Genomic DNA, 12,511 nt, shown 5'->3' with positions numbered 1-12,511 from the left:
CTGTTGACTCCCAGGCTCCTCTGTCCATGGGATTCTCCAGGCAAGAATACTGTAGTGGATGTCTACATACAGCCAAGTACAGAAAAGTCTCAGGCAGCCTGTTGGTGGAGAGGGCACCTCTTACTTCCCTTGAGCTTTTTCACAGAAAGGGTATTCTGATGTGCGTTAAAAACAAAGACAGTCATATCTGAAGAGAAGACATGTTGCTAGGAGCAGGGCTAACAGTCAAGGACCCAGTCTCCTGGCCTTCAACCCCTCAACTGAGGAGGCTCTGTCTTCCTCCTTCCAACCAAGACCCCTCAGCTTTTCTAGAGAGAAAACGTGAGTGGAGTTCCGAGGGAACAGGGTTAACTACTCCCCACAGAACCGGAAAGGTCAGGAGTGATATTTAGGGTGCCCGAGACCCTAGCACCTCTGCCCACGGGCCTAAGCCCCCACTTGCACCCCCGACCCAGCCCCTCCTCCACATCCCACTGAGCCGGGTTAGTACTCAGCATGGAGCCGAGGAAGCCCGGGGAAGGTGGGTGGGAGGCCACAGTTAGGAGGTAAGCTTGCTAGGTCAAGTCTGGCTTGGCCCTTAGCGAGTCCAGGGCCCCAGACCGGCTGGACAGGGGAGAGGAGGCCGCTCTCAGGTGAGCTGCGAGCCCAGGAGGCCCTCGCCCCACCCGCTCTCTAGGAACTCCACCGCCAGCCCAAAGTCAAACTCGCGCAGCGGCGGCCCATCCACCGCGATCTTCACCGCGGGGCCGCCCCGTCCTTCCCCCGCCTCGCCTGGCCCCCACCACCGCAGCTCCCGGCTGCGGCCGACCTTGTCCAGGAGGCCGGCGCCCGCAGGCAGCGCCAAGGCCAGTGCAGCCAGGGCGGCGAAGTCGGGGAAGAGCTCGTGCAGTTCTGAGCGCGCGCACGCCAGCTTGGTGCACAGGGCCCGCGGGCCCAGCCGCCCCAGGCTGCACACCACGCGCTTGAAGAGCGCGAAGTCGCCCAGCGCCCTCTGGCGCACCACAGCGGGGGCGAAGGCGCGTAGCAGGACACGGAGTGCCGCCTCGCCGTGAGCGCCCAGCTCCTCTGGGGCCTGCGGGTAGCGGCGGGGGTCGAAGATGGCCGCGAAGGCGGCCACGGCGTCCAGCGAGGGCCCGGGGTAAGAGTCCCGCAGCCCCCTCCGCATGGAGTCCAGGAAGGCCCCCCGCAGCCGCTCCAAGCCCTGGACCGCAGCTTCAGAGTAGCCCACCAGCTCCACGCCGCGGTAGGTGCAGCGGCCACAGCCCAAATCGGGGCTAGAGGATGCCAGTTCCTGCAGGAAGCCCTGGAGGCGCGCCCCACCTGAACTGCACTGTGCGTGGAGGGAGGCTGTAGCTGCCATCACCAGAGGCTGCAGCAAGGCCAAATCCGGCTCTTCTGGCTGCAGGACAAGGGCCAGCTTCTGCACGGAGGGCAGAACATCCAGCAGGAGGTGGGTGAAGGCCACGAAGGTGAACTGGCGCAGGGCGAGGGCCAGCGCCCTTGTGGTAGGCGAGGCTGGGGCAGAGGCCTCCAGTGTGAGCACCAGGCAAGGCCAAACCTCAGCCACAGTTTCCACCACAGGCAGCAGGGAGGCCCAGGGCACTGGCCGTGGTCCTGCCAAGTCAATAGCTGCAAGGTCCAGTGCCGCCCTGAGTTCAGGGACCACGTGAGAACTGGGGCCGCCATGCAGGCGGAATAGGGCATCCAGTACACTCTCATATTCACCTAGGTAGGCAGGGGGCTTGGGGTCTGTCCGGCCAGGGAGGCAGTGTAGCTCCGTGAGCAGTGGGCAGGCGGCCTGGAGCTGCGGGCGCACGCTCCCCAGGCGGTCACTGGGGAGGCTTGAGCTGAGCCAGGCCAGCTTGGATGCAGACACGCCGAAAGCCTGCAGGATGTCCAGGACATGGCCAGCGGTGGCCTCGCCTTCCTGTAGCTCCACACTGCCCAGAAAGGTGGTGGCAGGCTGGCCATCGCAGGGGGACACTGAAGTGACAAACAAGGCCAGACGGTGGGACTCAGGCCAGTCCCTGGTCTCGTCCAACACCAGGCCCACATATGGGGATGCCTTCAGGCGCTGACGGGCCTCTGCGTGCAAGACACTGGCGATGGCCACCTGGGACAGCCAGGGAGAGAAAAAGGGAGGACAGGGTTAGGCTAGTCCTGAGAAGGGGAGGCAGACAGGACAGGGTGAAAGAGCACAGGCCTGGGGTTGGACAGTCTTGGGGACTAATCCTAGCTTTGTCACTTACTGGCTGCGTGACCTTGGGCAAGTCATTTGACCTCTCTGTTCATCTCTCAGTTGCCTTGAGGCTAATACCTGCCCCCAATCTCCTTAAAAGGTTGTTATGACTTACCAATTTTTTTTTTACTCACGCCACACTGCTTCTGTGATCTAGTTCCCCAACCAGGGATTGAACCCGGGCCCTCAGTGGTGAAAGCTTGGAGTCTTAATCACAGGACCTCCAGAAATTCCCATCCATGTAATCTTTTGTTGTTATGTTTATAAATGTGAAAGTGCTTTAGGAATCATAAGGATTCTAAAGCATCTGTTTGTTTTTCTACAGCATCGCCCCAGTCAGCCTTATTCTTGGGGGTCTCCCTCTGCTCTGCTGCTCTGGGATTAACTGATAGGTTGACTGCCCACAGGTTAAACAGGGCCCCAGCTGTATGCTGTTTGTCTCTCATCTCTCGGTAGGATGAGATCCAACCTCTTCACCCCCACACCAGCCCCAGGACTCATAAAGCCAATACCTAGGACAGAGCTACATGAGTGCGCATGTCCCCAGTGACCATGTGGGTGATACTGAGTTTCAAGAAGACCAGGGATAAACTTCCTCCCATTCAATGGGAATGGGGAAGCCCATGCCCTGCTCTCCAACTCCAGAACTTCATGCCCTGACTGCACAGGACCTAGTTTTTCAGCAGAAGTCAGAAGTCCACATTTTTATATGGAATGTCTTTTTTTTTTTTTTAACTTGGAGACTAATTTAAGTCTTTCAAAAACACTGTGAAAACTACCAAAACATGCCTGTGAGCCAATCAAGCCCCCAGGCCACCAGTTTGCAACCTCTGGCCTAGGTAGTGAGCCAAGCACCCCTGACCCCCCGAGGACAGAGCCTGGTCCAGCCTCTTCACTGTTAGGTGCCCTGCAGCTGGCCCGGGGCCCGGCACCTAGTATGCCCTCAGTGCAGGCTCTGATGGGTGAAGGTGTGAATGAACTGCTTTGGCCTCTTCCCCGGGGACCTGGCATGCTGGTGCCATGCCCAGATGGCTCGGTGTCCTCCCTCCTCAAGCCCTCCCCCACACCCCTGGCTGCCACCCACCTGCATGTCCCTCACCCTCCTGGGGCTGTAGTAATCGCCATGCTCCGTGCCCAGCAGCGCCTGGCACAGGTTGAATCTCTGCAGCTCGAGCAGGGCAGAGCAGCGGTCGTCAGGCACTTCCTCCTTGGCCATGCAGTACACTGTGGTCAGCACAGCCACTTTAGCCGGGTCTGCTTCCACCTTGACGCCCCTGGAGCTGAGGGCGGTGGCCAGGCCTGGGCAGGCCCCTCTGCCCTCAGCCTGGCCCTCAAAAGAGGGCTGGCCCCGGTTGGCAGCCAGAGCCTGGCGGTGGGCCCCCGAGGTCACGTGGCGCAGCAGGGCGTGGCGCTGGAAGTTGTCGGTGCCCACGGTGAAGGCATTCTCCGCTTTGCCATGCTTGTTCCGCACCAGGGCCTGGCGGCACTCAAGGCAGAACATCAGCTTCCGCTCGTAGTCAAAGTCCAGCCAGGTGAACTCCTCTTTCCAGTGCTCGTTGAAGTAACGCTTGCACTTCTTGTTGGAGTTGGAAGCCTCTCCAGCTGGTTTCTTCCCTGGGGGCACCATTCCTCCTCGGGGGGGCAGGGCACCCCCAGCCCCTGCCCAAATGCTCTTGCCCCCCAGCCTCCCCCGCACACCGAAGCACCTCCCTTGACAGGGGGAGTTTGTAGGGAGGCAGGAGGGGGGCAGCCCTCCAGGCTAAAGGGGACCATTCATCTAACTTAGCCAGGAAAGTTTACTTCCGCTCCGCTGGTGGGAGACTGGAGGTGAAAGAAACAAAGGAGAGGTGTTAGGAGTCCACTGGGGGTTACGCTGCCCACAGAACACTCCCCGACCAAGGTGTGGTTTGGACCCAATGGGGAAGGGCTACTGGGAGTGGGCTATAGAGTGTTATCCAAAGTGGGTTGAGGTATGAGGGGTCCCAGCTCGCCAGCAAGGGTCTCCCTCCATCCAGGACAAGGCATCAATTGCTTTGACTGCTGAAGCATGTCAGAACTCAGAGCTGGAAAGACTGGCACCACCTACACAATTTTATAAGTGTGGGGACTGAGTCCTGGAGACCAACAGTGGTTTTCAGGGCTCATGAATAGCTCGTGACTGAATCCTGACACCTTGCCCAAAGGATAACTGGTGTCTCCAGAAGGAAGTTAACAGCTAGCTGTGCTCCCAGAGCCACGGGACTGAGAAACAGGATTGGTTTTCTCTGGAGCTTCATTCCCTAAAGACACGCATGGATACACTCACACACACACTAGTAGTGCGGTTCCAGGAAGGGTAGCCCAGACGTGAGGTGAGGGCTGGGTCCCAGACTGAAGGCAGTCAGCTGGTTGCCCCTACCTCCCTCACTCTACCACCACGGCCGGTGCTAGATGAGAATGAGCAGTTCAGTCCCAGAAGGCCACGCCAAATGATGGCCAAGACCTGCCACCTCTGCTTCCTAATTCCCTCTCACACCTGCCCCTCCTCTCGGGGTTTACTGATGACGACAGCAGTCACCACCACTTACTGAATGTGAACTGAGTCAGGCCCTGTGCTAAGCGTTGTGATGACGCCATTAGGAGACCAAGATTACTCTTGCAAGTATAACCCTCACTTTGGACAGGAGGAAACTGAAGCTCAGGGACTTTCAGGGACTTGCCCAAGGTTTGCCAAGCAGTAAGTGGCTGAGGTGGAATTATTGGGTTGGCCCCAAAGTTCATTTGGAGTTTCCCCCCATAACATTTTGGGCTTTCCTGATAGCTCAGTTGGTAAAGAATCCACCTGCAATACAGGAGACCCCAGTTCGATTCCTAGGTTGGGAAGATCCACTGGAGGAGGGATAGGCTACCCACTCTAGTATTCTTGGACTTCCCTTGTGGCTCAGCTGGTAAAGAATCCGCCTGCAATGCAGGAGACCTGGGTTCAATCCCCAGGTTGGGAAGATCCCCTGGAGAAGGGAAAGGCTACCCATCCCAGTAGTCTGGCCTGGAGAATTCCATGGACTGTATAGTCCATGGGGTCACAAAGAGTCGGACACGACTGAATGACTTTCACTTTCCCATAACATCTTACAGAAAAACCCGAATGAACTTTTTGGTTAGTGCAATAGAACCGGAGTCCTCCTGACCCCACAGGCCACACTGAGACCCTGGCCTGCACCGTCTCATCTGGATTATGCAGCGGCCTCCGCCTCTGCAGTGGTTCTCCCACTCATACCTCCTGAAACAGCCAGAGAGCAAGGACACACAGATCTCACTATGTCCCTCCCTTGTGCCCACGTCTTCAGTGGTGTCCCACTGCCTAAGTCTACATACCTCACCACGAGCCAGAGAGGCCCCCCTAACCTCTAGACACCTCCAGAACCTTCCTCACTTCTGTCTGCTCAGCTAAGCCAAAGGCTTACTGTGACCCACACACATTACTGTTATGTTTGCCCCTGCCTCCACCCCCTGTGCCTGGAACTCCCTTCTTCCCTGGCTGTTTCCCATGCATTCCTGGAGAGCAGCTCCGGCATCCCTTCTGCCACCCGATTCACCCCCCAACTGGGGTTGGTACCTGTCCTCTTTGTTGTTTAGTTGCTAAGTTGTGTCCGACTCTTTTGTGACTCTATGGACTGCAGTCCGCCAGTCTCCTCTGTCCATGGGATTCTCCAGGCAAGAATACTGGAGTGGGTTGCCATTTCCTTCTCCAGTGGATATTCCCGACCCAGGGATCAAACCCGCATCTCCTGCATTAGGAGATGGATTCTTTGCCCCTGAGCCGCCAGGGAAGCCCCACCTGTCCTCTCATCACCCGTAACTCCCCGTGTACCAGTCTTCATAACACAACACAGTGAACACAGGGATCCTCTATGTAACTCTGCACTTGGTTCCTGAAAGGCCAAAATCACATTTATTCATTTATTATTTCTATACCTCTAGGTTCTTGTGCATGCAGATGGCTCTCAGCAGAAGTTGATTGCTTGAAAGAATGAAAGGATTTATTTTGAATGTATGAAACAACTTGTTTCTGAGACCATTGGTTTAACTGATTCTAAACTCTGAGAAAGCAGTGACTGTCTTGCCCACCTGATATTATTCCCAGAACTCTGTGTAGAACCTGGCACTTAGTGGGTGGGTACATTAAGGATTGCTGCTGCTGCTGCTGCTAAGTCACTTCAGTCGTGTCTGACTCTGTGCAACCCCATAGATGGCAGCCCACTAGGCTCCCCCGTCCCTGGGATTCTCCAGGCAAGAACACTGGAGTGGGTTGCCATTTCCTTCTCCAATGCATGAAAGTGAAAAGTGAAAGTGAAGTCGCTCAGTCGTGTCCAACTCTTCACGACCCCATGGACTGCAGCCCACCAGGCTCCTCCGTCCACGGGATTTTCCAGGCAAGAGTACTGGAGTGGGGTGCCATTGCCTTCTCTGACAATAAGAGTAGATGGGTAGAATTCCAGGGGGAACCCATTCAGTATAAGGAGAAACACTCCATGTTGCCCGAAGTGGGTGAACCCTGCTGGTCCTCTTCCCCTGGATTGTAGGGGGGCAATTGGTACTGCTCATCACACCCTCCTGAAACACACTTTTCTCTGACCTTCCAGGATCCCACATCCCCTGGATTTTATTGCTTTCATCAACCACTCCTTTGATGTTATCTCATCGTCTTTTTCCCAATCTCAAACCATCCAAAGAGTCAGAACCATTTCTGAAGAACACTCCTCTGGGCACCACACCTCTCTACCCAACTGCCTTCCTGGCTTTTCTAGACAGATCTCTCCTGCATCTGTCCCTACAACATCTGCTCCCCTCCCAGGCTCCCTCACTCAGAAAATGGCCCATTCTCCCACCCAGGTGCTCTGGCTAGAAACCTGCCTGTCCAACCCCCACTCTCTTCCGCATTAGGACCTCATCCAGCCATAGGTTCTATTGAGCCCACCTCCCTGATCTACCTCTAACTCCTCCCTCCTCTCCATGCCACTGCCACCATCCTTGTCCAGGCCACCGTCCTCTCTTGCTTGGACTATGGCAGTTGATTCCTGATGGCACTCTGGGTCTCCACTCTTACCCTGCTCTTGGGTCAGAAACTCTCAGTACCAGAGGGGGCTCTTAAAAATATACCACTTAAAATCCTCTTACTATTGGGACTTCCCTATGGTCCAGTGGTTAGCGTGCATGCATGCTAAGTCGCTTCAGTTGTGTCCAACTCTTTGCAACCCTATCGACTGTAGCCTGCCAGGCTCCTCTGTCCAAGGGATTCTCCAGGCAAAAAAAACTGGAGTGGGTTGCCATGCCCTTCTCCAAGGGATCTTTCTGACCTAGGGATCAAACCTGCATCTCATGTCTCTTGCATTGGCAGGCAGGTGCTTTACCACTAGCCCCATCTGGGAAACCCCAGTGGTTAAGACTCTGTGCTTCAAATGCAGGGAATGCAGGTTTGATCCCTGTTCCAGGAACTAAGATCCCATATCCCAAAGAAAAAACCAAAAACCAAACAAACAACCCCCTCTACTGCCCATTGCTCTGAGGCCAGCACCAGAATCCCTTTCTAGGTGTGCCAAATGCTCAGGCATTGCTGACCTCCCTAGGGGACACTTGTGCCTCCCTCCCCTTCCAGATACACTGGTCTTTACTCAGAGTGCCAGAGTCCCATCCCCAGGATCTCTGCACATGCTGTGCTTTTTTCCAGAATGTTCCCACTCTCCCTCCCAACACTTCACCTGTTCTATTTCCCCCTCTGTCGTAGCATCATGGCCACTCTTCAGGGGAGGCTTCGCTAATAATCCTCTCCCAGCAAGTCCCCTTATTCTCTGTCACTAGCCCCTGTTCTTTCCAACACGCTCCCCAAAGTTTATAAATCTGCTTATTTCTGTGCAATTTCTATTGCTTGCACTCTTGCTGTCCACCCACCCATTCCCTCCCACAAATTCCCTGAGGGCAGGAAAGGTAATTAACTTATTCCTGTCTGGACCTCAGAGAAGGGAACCATGCCTGGCACCCAGCAGGTGCTCCAGCAAATTTGAGAAGTGAACAGATAAGGAAGCAGGAGCTCTCCAGCAGAGAGAGTGATGGAGTGGGCTCCTGGGTACCTGTTGGGTAGCTAAAGTAGCTACCTTGGACATCCTTTTCTCCCAGATCCCATGCTGCTTCTGTGGCCTTGTCCAGTCCACCACCCAAAGGATCTCAGAATGGGGAGGAGGTACAAAACCAAGGTAACATCCTTCTGGAAGTTTGTCAGGGCCTTTCCTGTACCTAGACGCTATCCCATTCTGCAGAGGGATAAAACTACCATGAGACCTAGGATGTTCTTGAGACAAGAACCAAAGAGTAGGGAGAAAGGAGAACTGGGAAGATGAAAATTCTGAAACTGCACTGTCCAATAAGGTAGCCACTAGCCACACGTGGTGGTTTAAAATTAATCAGATTTTTAAATCTAAAAATTCAGTTCCTCAGTCACGCTAGTCATATTTCAACCTCTTGATAACCACGTGTGGCTAGTGCCTATCTTATTAGATGGCCCAGACAGAGAACATATACACATCCCAGAAAGTTCTATTGAACAGCGCTATTCCAAGAGATCCTGGCAAAAGCCATTGACATTTCCCCACCTCAATGGGACTCTGTGCCTGGTTCCTGAGGGAACGGGGCTGGGTGGGGCGGGATGTAAATAAGACTGACTATGTGACCAAGGCTAACCAGGAGGGTGTACCTGTTGCAGACCCAGATGGCCTCACCCCTCTCCACACCCTGGCCAGCTGGATGGGGGCCCATGAGGTGATGACGTGTTGGCCGACGGACCCCACTCCATCCTTGTACGAAAGCCTCAAACTGAGTGTTCATCTGGCTCTAGCATGGGGGTCCCCAGTCCCCTGCTTAGGCTTCTATGGGTCCCTTCCTTTCGGGATCCCACTAGAAAGAGTTCCCGCTTCCGGCAGGGTAGGGGCGGGTGTCCCCTCTCCCACCCTCAGGCAGCCAGGTGAGGTCGGGGCTCCCTGCACACCCGTGCCCAACCTCCCCGGGCCGGATTGCGGAGGGCTGGGGAACTTCCTCTGGGGGGCGCGCGGTGGAGGAGCCCTCCGATGGGTGCCGCCTGCCCGGTGCCAACTCGCCCGCAGGGCCCCCAGCCCCCGTCGCCGCCCCCTGCCCGGAGGCTCCGGGAGGGGGCGCCCCGCCCACCGGGACTCACGGAGACTCGGGAGCCACCATCTTGCTCGGTGGACGCTCTGGCCGCGGTCTCCTTGGGCTCCACTGAGCGACAGCAGCCACTAGCGGTAACCGGGGCGAAGAGGCGCCAGCGGCGGCGGGAGCCGGGGTCGCCGGCAGGGCGGCGGCGCCGGGGGGGGCTCGGCCAGCCGCTCCCACCGGCCTCCGCTCGGACTCGCGGCGCGCACTTGGCCAGCTGTCACTCTCTCACCCTCCCCGCCGCGCGCGCTACAGCAGGAGCGACTCGGGTTAGACCGCAGGAAGGATGTTCCCCGCCAGTGGGAGTAATTCATTCATCACAAGTATCCGTGGGCGCCTGGAGGAGCTCACGGGTGAGAGCCAAACAGGTGGAACGCTAGGGAGGCTATACTCTGGCAAGGGCTCTCAGAGTGATGAACAAAATGCCTTGGGATCACAGAGGAGCAGGCTGTCAGCTGAAAAGGTTACCAGCATGGAGCAGCAATGAAGTTTCACAAAAGAGTCAGTGAGGTTTTACCAGGGAAAGGGCATTCCAGCAGCCGGAATGGCAGAGCCCTGGGGAAACCATCAAGAAGTTCAAAGTTCAGTGCAGGTTCTCAACCTAACTTATCTCAAGATAAGGGCTTCCCTGATAGCTCAGTTGGTGAAGAATCTGCCTGCAATGCAGGAGACCTGGGTTCTATCCCTGGGTTGGGATGATCCTTTGGAGAAGGGAAAGGCTACCCACTCCAGTATTCTGGCCTGGAGAATACCATGGACTGTATAGTCCATGGGATCTCAAAGAGTCGGACACAACTGAGAAACTTTCACTCACTCACTCAGAACAGAGGTGTGGAAGCTCTACAGTGAATGCTGTGGATTTTGATCTAGTCTCCTAGGGAAATCTCAGGAGGTGGGTGAGCTGGGAAAGATCGTGGGGCATCTTAGTTCCCCAACCAGGGATTGAACCCAGTCCCTCAGCAGTGAAAGGAAAGAGTCCTAAGCAGGGAAAATGGAAGTGAAAGTGTTAGTTGCTCAGTCCTGTTTGACTTTTTTTGCAACCCCATGGACTGTAGCCCACCAGGCTCCTCTGTCCATGGAATTTTCCAGGCAAGAATACTGAAGTGGGTGGCCATTCCCTTCTCCAGGGGATCTTCTTGATCCAGGAATTGAAGCCGAGTCTCCTGCATTGCAGGCAGATTCTTTACCATCAGGGAATTCCCGGGAAATCAATGTTTTAATCTAATGATCCAACGAGTTACTTGTAAGACAGAAATGGGGTGGGTGGGAGGAGGGACCTCTTCCTAGAACTTTCAGATGTCCAGGAGACCCTCTCCACTGTGTGGGTTCCATGCAGGAGGAAGGTGGGGTTGTGGCACCCCCTTCCTCCCAGACCTGGAGGCCTGCAGGGGAGCTTCAGAGCTGAACTCTGGGGCCTTGGCAGCCCAGCACTTAGCCTCATTTTCCTCACCTGTGAAGTGGGAGTTACAGCTGGTGAGGAGGAACGGGCAGAACAGGAATGGGTCTGAGGACCAAATGTGGTGCTGGGTGTGGAGGCCATTTGCAGAGGAGGTGCCAGGGCACTTTGGTGACCCAGTCACCCAGTCAGCACAAAGTCACCCGGAAATACCTTCCAGCCCCCACACAACTGGGTACACTCCTCTCCCACTCAAGGCCTAGGGCACACATTGAGGTCAGGGCCTCTCAGGCTGGGCGCTCCCCCCAATCCCTTTCACACCATGCTGCTCTCTGCCGCCCACTGTCTGCCTCTGACATTCACTGTGCACCCTGGCACCCAGGGCCACTGGGATAATGCATATATCATGGGACACACACACACATGTGTTGCCGCTTGGCTTGTGGATATACTCAAAGGGAGATACCCCTGTTCCAGGATGGTCCCACACAGCCTGACAGGTCTAGAATTCTGCACCCCCAAAATGGTCAGGTGTGTGCTGGAGGGTCTTGGTTAGCATCTTTTAAGAGTAAACATTTTTATTTTATTTATTATTATTTTTGCCCCACAGCCCTGTTTGTGGGATCTTAGTTCCTCGACCAGGGATTGAACCGCCCTTGGCAGTGAGAGCTCAGAGTCTTAACCACTGGACCCCTAGGGAATTCCCTAAGTTAGCATCTTGCAACAGAACAGTCACCCTGGCTAAGTGTCTCAGAGCAGCCCCTCCTCCCCGCCTCCATGGCCAGGGGTCCACAGCCGGGACCCAGGACTCGCTGGATGCTGCCTCAAGAGGGTGAACTGTTGCTCTGATCAAACTGGAACAAACCAGACTGAGTGATGGAGAAAAGACCACCCACAGGGGTCCAACTGAGACTGGGGCAGGGGAGCAGAGCAGGTGTCTCATGAAATAACATCACCCTGCCTACCACCCAAGGGAGCAAGAATCTGGGGAAACTCCGTCCTGCTGCTTTGCCATCACTGGGAAAGAATCACACGAAAGAGCACAGGGACACACACCCTGAGGCCCACAGGCATCCACACAGAGAGTGACAGGGACAGACGCCAAGGAACACACTCACACACGTCTCCCCATGGTGAGACGGTCTCCGCACACTGATGTGTGCACACATGGAGGTCGTACCCACAGCAGACAGACAGGCCTGCTGGCCAAGGGGCGGGCACAGAGGCCACGCACAAGCATGCATACACACAGACAGGCACGAGCAACAAAGACACACTCAGATCATGTACACCCAGAGGGACAGACACACGAGGACACACAGACCCCTACAGATGCACGTACAGACAATAAAAACAACAGACATGCAGCAGCACACGCCGTCACAACGTGAGGTGTGTGTTCAGGAAGAGTCATGTGCAGAAACACACGCACCCCTTACGAAATTAAATGCATCTGACATACTCACAAGTTCAGGCAGCCAAACCCAGAGTCCCCTCCCACCCCTACCTCGAGTCACAAGGGCAGGTGATGGGGACCCCGAGGCATGCGCACACACACGCACACATACACACCCCTCAAGTAGTAAAGTTATCGTTACTATCACAGATAAAACCAAAACTCCGTGAAGAAGGGGAGCTCAAGAGGGAGAGAGAGCCGAATGCAGGGAATGAGAGGT

At 55.6% G+C, this 12,511-nt stretch overlaps 1 protein-coding gene across 1 annotated transcript; it reads right to left on the bottom strand.

Moving 5' to 3' along the window:
* Positions 1-449: 449 nt before the first annotated feature.
* C4H17orf113 (chromosome 4 C17orf113 homolog) lies at positions 450-4,161 on the bottom strand. Its single transcript, XM_055575871.1, has 2 exons — positions 3,324-4,161; positions 450-2,113 (listed from the first exon to the last, which is right to left on the bottom strand). Exons 1-2 carry the CDS (start codon positions 3,864-3,866, stop codon positions 629-631), a joined length of 2,028 nt encoding a protein of 675 aa, XP_055431846.1. The 5' UTR covers positions 3,867-4,161; the 3' UTR covers positions 450-628.
* Positions 4,162-12,511: the final 8,350 nt, after the last annotated feature.

The sequence above is a fragment of the Bubalus kerabau genome, chromosome 4, assembly GCF_029407905.1.
Source record: "Bubalus kerabau isolate K-KA32 ecotype Philippines breed swamp buffalo chromosome 4, PCC_UOA_SB_1v2, whole genome shotgun sequence".
Lineage (NCBI taxonomy): Eukaryota > Metazoa > Chordata > Mammalia > Artiodactyla > Bovidae > Bubalus > Bubalus kerabau.
The sequence above is the reverse complement of the archived record's forward strand: the minus strand, read 5'-3'. Positions and strand labels throughout refer to the sequence as shown.

What these genes read in the sequence shown, in the direction of transcription:
- C4H17orf113 (XM_055575871.1), bottom strand. Translation starts at nt 3,866, where the DNA reads ATGGTGCCCCCAGGGAAGAAACCAGCTGGAGAGGCTTCCAACTCCAAC. An exon ending in GGAGGGTGAGGGACATGCAG is followed by an intron (nt 2,114 to 3,323) that starts GTGGGTGGCAGC and finishes TGGCTGTCCCAG; the next exon opens with GTGGCCATCGCCAGTGTCTT.